This window comes from Mytilus trossulus, chromosome 8 (genome assembly GCF_036588685.1).
Source record: "Mytilus trossulus isolate FHL-02 chromosome 8, PNRI_Mtr1.1.1.hap1, whole genome shotgun sequence".
In the NCBI taxonomy this organism is placed as follows: Eukaryota; Metazoa; Mollusca; class Bivalvia; order Mytilida; family Mytilidae; genus Mytilus; species Mytilus trossulus.
In genome coordinates, this window is record NC_086380.1 from 51,789,820 (window position 1) to 51,798,121 (window position 8,302).

Consider the following 8,302-nt stretch of genomic DNA (forward strand, 5'->3'; position numbering starts at 1 on the left):
GTAAAATATCAGCTGCGAGACATAATATGAAGCTTTTTGTCGAGTGAGTGTAGCGAACGAGATCAAAATGCCTTCATATTATGTCAAGCAGCTGATATTTTACAATATCAATATGCAGATAATCTGATAATCGATTTATCGGGCTATATTTGCGTGTTTCAGTAGTGTTTTCTTTGTTTTACCAGCACACAAAAGATGACTTAATAGATCTTAATAAGTTCGGGTCAAAGTTATTAACGTCGGTTCAAACATTATGACGTCGCTAATATGTCCGGGTCAAAGTTATTAAGGCCAGGTCAACGTATTTGACGTCACAAAGACATGATACGGAATAATATTAAGAGCTGAACAGAGTGATATAGACAATGGGACGACCGATAATAAAACTTAATTCCCCCTCCTCTACAGCGGGGGCAAAAAAATGAGCAACATGAGCTCTAACATACTATATAGTCCATATGATCCTATTTATTTCTCGTCTGGGCATGCATGAAATATTTTCCACAAGAAGTTATCAGTAATAAAGCAACCATCAATCACTCAGTCTGGTCCTATCACGCATGTGTAAAAAAAAGAAGATTTGGTTTGATTGCCAATGAGACAACTCTCAACAAGAGACCAAAATTTAGCAGAAATTAACAGCTATAGGTCACAGTTTGGCTTCAACAATGAGCAAAGTCTATACCACATAGTCAGCTATAAAAAGAAATAATAATGGTAATAAGGAACAAAGGGATAAAAAAACAAAAAAAACTTGAAAAATACTTTTAATGTATTTTTGTTATTCTGCTATTTTTATGGCCTGCAGCAAAATTATAGTTTTACCCTTGTTCGTCACTCTGTCATACTGCCATGCTGTCATTCTGTAGTTCTGTCATTCCACAACAAACCAATATACAGACTAGATATTGGGCTGATTTTTGGTATGTCAACAAACCATGAAGAGTTACAGATCAAGTTTAAGTTAAGTTCCACTCTGCTGATTTTTTGCAAAAATTGAGAGTTTTAAGACTTTGAAAATTGTTGAAAATCAGTTATACCCTTTTTTCTGTACGACTTCAGATTTTGAGCTGATTTTTTACCTGTGAGACAACCATCATGTTTGTGTCCACATGTGTTGTTGAAATTGCAGATTATTTTTTTTTAGATGGGCTCATTCGTGTCATTCAGACACATCTAGTCATTTGTCTATTATAATATCTGTCACTTTATATACTGTACAATGTCTCATGTTTGTTGCTTATATTATCATACATGTAAATGTCCCTTGTGGGACCTTGATTGGAAAAACAAGAAACAATCTCAATGGGAAAGAGATGTTCCAAAGTTCATGCAACTACATACATGTACCAAATATCATTGACCTACGGCTAGTGGTTCCTTTTAAACTGACCTTGATTGGAATAACAAGAAACAATTTCAATGGAAAAGAGATGTTCCAAAGTTCATGCAACTACATACATGTACCAAGTATCATTGACCTACGGCTAGTGGTTCCTTTTAAACTGACCTTGATTGAATAACAAGAAACAATCTCAATGGGAAAGAGATGTTCCAAAGTTCATGCGACTACATACATGTACCAAGTATCATTGACCTACGGCTAGTGGTTCCTTTTAAACTGACCTTAACTCAGTAAGTTGAAATATATTAACATCACCAGAGGGAGTCACACCAGACAATTAATGGAAGGAAAGTTAACAATTATGAACAGTCAAGTCATGTTTGGTATGGAAATAGACTTTATTTGTAAACTATAAAATATACTCCAAAATTATTTCTATTTATAGTAATGAAGACTTTATTAAGAATATTCATGAAATACATTTTGCCTCCATAACTTGACTAAATGGGTGACCCACGACAATAGGTGAATAAACAATAATAAACAATGAAGAAATTAGTTGATAGGGCCTTTAATTAGGTTTAATAAACCTATACAGTTCAGTAATGACAGTTTCAGGGCCCTGGAGCAATATGTCTGTTATTTAACAGTTATAAAATTCTCTCTGTTCATTGTCTTTATTTCCATCACCTCTTTTCTAGAAGTCTTAGCTGTTTCTTTTTCATTCTCTTGATTTTTGCTGTATTTTTTATCTGAAAGAAAATTAAAAAAAAAAGTATAAAAATCTTGCAATAAATCTTTCTAGTGAAGTTCAAATAATAGGGACCATGGGCTACTGGTCCTTGCAAAATTACATCACAACACCTTCAACGCAGGGTATAAACAATACATGTATTGGATGTCAATCTGAGAGCCTTTTCATGGGTATTTTGATTATATCAGCATATACTCACCCATAAGGGGCCCCATTTAAGCAAAAATACTTAATAGTACATCTTACTTTAATTTACCATTGGAAATATTAATAATTACTGATCAGCAAGACAATTGTAATAAAATAATATACCGGTTGAACAATTTCTGATTTCCTCTGATTTTCTATTCTTCTCTTCTCTTTCTCTACTTTTCTCTGTCTTTTGTCCTATTAAAACAAAATAATAAACAAATTTTACATCTAATTCTGTTTGTATATAAATGAGAAAGAATACAAAGAAAACACATATTGGAGGGGAAGATTTAAACAGACAAATACCCAATAACACAAATGTATGTGAACAAAACACATATGAACAGGTCTAATTATTGGTGTCTAAAAAAGAGTATAGTTTTTGTAACTTTATCAGTAACCATGGTAACACACGGTGACAGGGAATACTTTAATTTTGAACATGTTCAATTATTGACTTGATTAATTGAAATCATTAAACATATACACTTATTCAGGAGAAGAACTGCATAAACTATACAAAACCATGAATAAATTGGATTCCACTGGCAGGAACATAAAAATTTAATACAATAATAGATATACTATAAAGGGTACAGCTCTTAAGGATGTACTTAGGTGAGGTTTTGGAATTTGTGTCAGATATTCAGACTCCTTGGTGTTTTTCCATATGATACAAGGTCAAATATTTTGCCCCATAAATAGTTATCAAAGGCACCAGGATTATAATTCAGTACGCCAGACACAATTTCGTCTACATAAGACTCATCAGTGACGCTCATATAGAAATATTTATAAAGCCAAGCAAGTGCAAAGTTGAAGAGCATTGCGGATCCAAAATTCCCAAGGGATAAGAAAATCCTTAGTTTTTTTTCAAGTTTTGTAAACAGGAAATTTATAAAAAATTGTAAGGGTTCCGCGGAACCCAGTGTCTCGCCTCTTTTTGCTGAAAATCGCAGGATCAACAACAATGAGGAAAAAAATCAATAAAAATATTCCTCTTGTTACTATTTTATGATTGTAAGTAAATCTAAGTCCAGTCCATTTAAAAGTAAATTACAGAAAAAACGGAGTAATCTTTTTACAAACTTTACTTCTGGATACAATCTTATGATCATAAATAAGCTTCTGTCCAAGTTTGATACAAACCCAGGATAGTTTAAGAAAGTTATTAAAAATTTAAAAACTTTAACCACAGAGTGAATGTTATGGTTCCCTGCAGAAAAACTAAGTCCATTTAAAAGTAAAATATGGAAAAAATGGAATTATTTATTTACAAAATTTACTTCTGGATACTATCTTATAATCATAAACAAGCTTCTGTCCAAGTTTGGTACAAACCCAGGATAGTTTAAGAAAGTTATTAAAATTCTAAAAACTTTAACCACAGAGTGAATGTAATGTTTCCCCACAGAAAAAACTAAGTCCATTTATAAGTAAAATACGGAAAAAATGGAATTTTATTTTTACAAAATTTACTTCTGGATATTATCTTATGATCATAAACAAGCTTCTGTCCAAGTTTGGTACAAACCCAGGATAGTTTGAGAAAGTTATTAAAATTTTAAAAACTTTAACCACAGAGTGAATGTTTTGTTTCCCCGCAGAAAAAACTAAGTCCATTTATAGTGAAATACAGAAAAAATGGAATTTTATTTTTACAAAATTTACTTCTGGATATTATCTTATGATCCAAAACAAGCTTCTGTCAAAGTTTGGTAGAAATCCAGTATAGTTTAAGAAAGTTATTAAAATTTCAAAAACTTTAACCACAGAGTGAATTTTTGTTGACGCCGCCAACAACGACGGAATGTAGGATTGCTTAGTCTCGCTTTTTCAGGCTCGACAAAGATGACCACATTAGTGATATCAGTGTCAACTCCAAAGTGTTGACTACTGGGCTGGTGATACCCATGTATCTTTATATATATCACTAATATCTCAGTTACTATATCTTCCCTATGTTAAGGTTATGTGAGCTTATTATAAATTAAGTACACCATTTTTCATTCTCATGTACCATGCAATGAATTATAGTAAATGAAAATATAATTTTTATTCCACAGATATTTGTACCCACAAAAACAGAGGAATAAGTATATACAATTCATGGACATATTATTTTTTACAAGCACTCACATGCACTTACATGACTTATTAAAGTAAGGTTGTGTAAAAGATAAAAGAACAAACCTCCTTTTCTCTGGTTTTCTCATCTTTCAAACGTTTTTCAAAATCCATTACTGACTTCTTTTCTGCTTTCTTCTTCATTTTATTTGACCATGAAGTCTTGAAAGATTTCACTTGTTTAATATCTGAAAATCTATTGAAAACAAAGAAAATGTAAAGCTTTAATACAACTATCACAAAAACTTAAGTTGTTATGCATTTACTTTTCTACATTGGCTACTCGAATTAGCGTTTGCCTAGGTATAGGGGGAGGGTTGAGATCTCATAAACATGTTTAACCATGCCGCATGTTTGCGCCTGTCACAAGACAACCACTAATTCGTTAAAGACAGAGTAGATGGAAAAGTTTTAATCACCACATGCACTTTTGGAGTAATGGAAAAATTTCAACAGGGAACCTTTCAACACTCTTTTCTAATTTAAACTATGTACACGACGACTATGTAATAGATAAGGCCAGACTTTTTTTATTATCTGTTTAATGAGAAAATTTGTAAAAAAAAAGGGTCGAGGGGACGAAATAAAAAAAAAAAAAAAAAAAGTGCAAAATTGGTCCAGTCGACACTAAAAATAAAAATAAAACCAATCTAAGTGACCCTTTTTTTTTTTTTTTTTAAGAATTTATCAAAATACAAGTACAATGGAATGAAAACAGACCAGTATATTAACCCTTCTATTAATTTGAACATAAAAAACTATGTTTTTTTTTTATTTATTTACTCTAATATAGATCCATGGCACCAGGCAAATATATCAACTTGGCTGCGTATACACTATATATATGTATACCTGTCACCCAGTCAGGAACCTCTAAGTGTATGTTTAATAAATGTTTATACTGTGTATGATATTTGTTTTATATATATTAATCAGGCTGTTTGTATGAATAAAGTCTGAATTGTTTTACACTGGTCAACTTTGGTGCCCTTTATAGCCTACTTTTAATATGGTGAGAGCCAAAGTTCTATGTTGAAGGCCATACAATAACAATAATTGCTTAAGACAACTAGAATGAAAAATGACGAGTCCAGAACCAATCCTATATATACTAATACATTCTCTTTATATTTAATTTTATTTCTTTTCTTATTCTGTTTTGTTTAATTTTCTTTTTTCTTTTAAATACATGTAGATAAATTTTGGATTTTTTTTGGGTGTTTCGGTTAAGGTTAAACTACCATGGCTTTACCTCATCAGGTATCCCGAGCCTCTTCAATATGATAATATTTAGTCTAGAAGGAAAGTTCCCAGCATCTATGCAAATAGAATTTAATTTCCTGGATATTGGGATACTAAAAAAACAAAGACCGACTCGACGTTTAAAATACTTATTTTCGCTTATCCCCAACTTTAAAGAATTATAAGTTTTAAACGGCTTTTAAAAGGAATTTATTTGTGTATAAACTGGACCAAGTCACTCACAAACATTTCATAGTGAGTAAATTGGCCCAGTTTATACACCAATAAATTCCTTTAAAAAGGTGTTTAATATTCTATATTAAACCTCTTTATTTACTTTTGACCTCATGATTTATTCAACACAGAAATAAAATACTGGTCAATCTGACTTGATTCACAAATTATCAAACACACAAAACCAATAAAAAAAATTGTGTGCAAACATGTAGCAGGGATAATACTTAGCAGGGGCCTGGTCGCCCATGGCCTCTAGATTTTGAGCTGGACTACTAAAATTTTGATAAAATTTAGTTCAAAATACAAACATCATTTAGGAATAATTTGGTCTGGGCTACCAGCTTGAGTTTCCCAAGTTTTATCCCTGTGTAGGGTGCAAACATGTACTGTAGGGTGCGAAAGTGAAAGGGGGTGAACGTGAATCAAAAAAGTGGTTTTTCAAATGATTTGGTCCCATCCATACACAAAATTCAAAAAGCATTATTGATTTTAATTGATATCCTTGATACTATTTTAATATGCATACTACGATACTTCTTCAAAGGAAAAATATAAACCCAAACTCTTCCAAAACGTTGACCGGCATGTCATGTTCAACATCTGCCTCGTTGGTTATAATGCGGCTGATGCCAACATCTTCCGGTAACTCCTTGGACAACATGACCCCGATTGCCTCATTTCAATTACACTTAACAAATTTGAGTGAACACGAACTTCTCTCTAGTGATCGCACTTCAAGTTTAATGTAAAAAAGAACGGTCCCTTCCCGGAAGTCGCCGTTTTGTTTGACAAGACAAGAGATAAATTAAAAATCGCAGACCTGTACTCGTACTTTTTTTTTTTTTTTAGGATTTCATAACAGTCGGCGTAAAAAATAAAAAATAAAAGTAGGAAAGTAGGAAGCACTACTTTTATTTTTATTCTGAAATCGGAAGATGTGGAGTCGGCGGATCTCGTTGAACAGATAATAAAAAAAATCTGGCCTAACTTAAGGGTAAACTACGCACAAGATATACATGTATCTGGAGCTCTGATGTGATTTATAAAAAAATACAATACAACCAAAATGTATATACAGTCTAATTTATATTCATTTCAAAACGGGTTATCTTGTAACATCATGCATTCTAACTTTATGGGATGAGTAATCTTAGGCTGAGTTGACTATATATAGCTACTAGTTTACGGTGGAAATTTTACCTTCCACTATCTGTATCTGTATGTAAATAAAGAGTTTGTGGAACCAGTGTAGACAATATTCGACAAATTTGTCAGATATGACCGCGGAATGGACTGTACTTTGCCAAAAATACAAAATATTAATGTTCAATGACAAATAAATTTACTAGCCCCTCAGGCTACTGCGCCACAGACATTTACTAGCACGTCACAAAGTACTAGTTGTCTTTAGTTACCTGTTTCAGGCTAGCGTGCTAGCTTTAGTGTCTGCCCTTTCATAACCAACAGAACATGCAGAATTAGTCTAAGATTACTCTGACGTCCAACGGCTGTTTTGCCAGACAACCGATGGGTCTCTGTAAAAAATGTTAACATATAGAAAAATAAAGGTTGACAGGTAGGTGAAACTTACTTATATGAAAAGATAAATGAAAAATGAAGAGATTAATGCCCGATTTATATAATTCCAAGGCCCTCAGTCGGCCCAGAAGCGATGAAGTAGCGCATCCAATTTGTGTGGGCAAATATCTACTATTTGATACAGGACGAGCTCTGAAGTCCCACGGCCCCAGCTTGTGGCAAAACAGCCGTTGGATGTCAGAGTAATCTCGGACTAGCAGAAAATAACAAATAAAATAAAAGATCCATAACAAATTGTAAAACAATTGATACCTTTGGTTTTGCACATTTTTCCAAACTCTGCCAGATTTAGGTTTTCCTCGCGTTATGTTTTCTGGGTTTTCACTCTTCTTTTTTAGTTCTGACATGACCAAAAGACAATCTTTAACAAGAAGTCCAACAGAAAACGTGTGATAAAAATGTGTTTCTCAGTGTCAAAACGTTTATTATCAGACCGTTAAAATAATTCGTTCTTAAAAACGTTCAAATGATGTCAATAAATGAAGAAAAAAAGTTCTAAAATAAATACACTACTCCGATCAAAAATTATCTTGTGATTTGATCAATATTTTCTGTAGTCTCGATCATCCAGCCGCTTTATTTTTCAAAGTATAGCGTCTGGATGACTAGTCTCGATAACCCAGACGCATTTAAATATAGCGTCTGGGGTGATTAACCAGACTGGTCGGATATTTATAGGGGGCGTAACAAATAATTAAATATAGAACATATCTATAAATAGCACTTCCGTTATCCCCATTATATGGGGACGAAGTCCCCAATTACGGTAGAAAAATCAATGAAAAAAAAAAAAAAAAAAAAAATCT

The 8,302-nt window shown here is 32.7% G+C and overlaps 1 protein-coding gene across 1 annotated transcript; it reads right to left on the reverse strand.

Moving 5' to 3' along the window:
- Window positions 1–1,724: 1,724 nt before the first annotated feature.
- On the reverse strand, window positions 1,725–7,945 carry LOC134681976 (coiled-coil domain-containing protein 86-like). Its single transcript, XM_063541598.1, has 4 exons — window positions 7,749–7,945; window positions 4,485–4,614; window positions 2,412–2,486; window positions 1,725–2,097 (listed from the first exon to the last, which is right to left on the reverse strand). Exons 1-4 carry the CDS (start codon window positions 7,841–7,843, stop codon window positions 2,032–2,034), a joined length of 366 nt encoding a protein of 121 aa, XP_063397668.1. The 5' UTR covers window positions 7,844–7,945; the 3' UTR covers window positions 1,725–2,031.
- Between the last annotated feature and the right edge of the window lie 357 nt (window positions 7,946–8,302).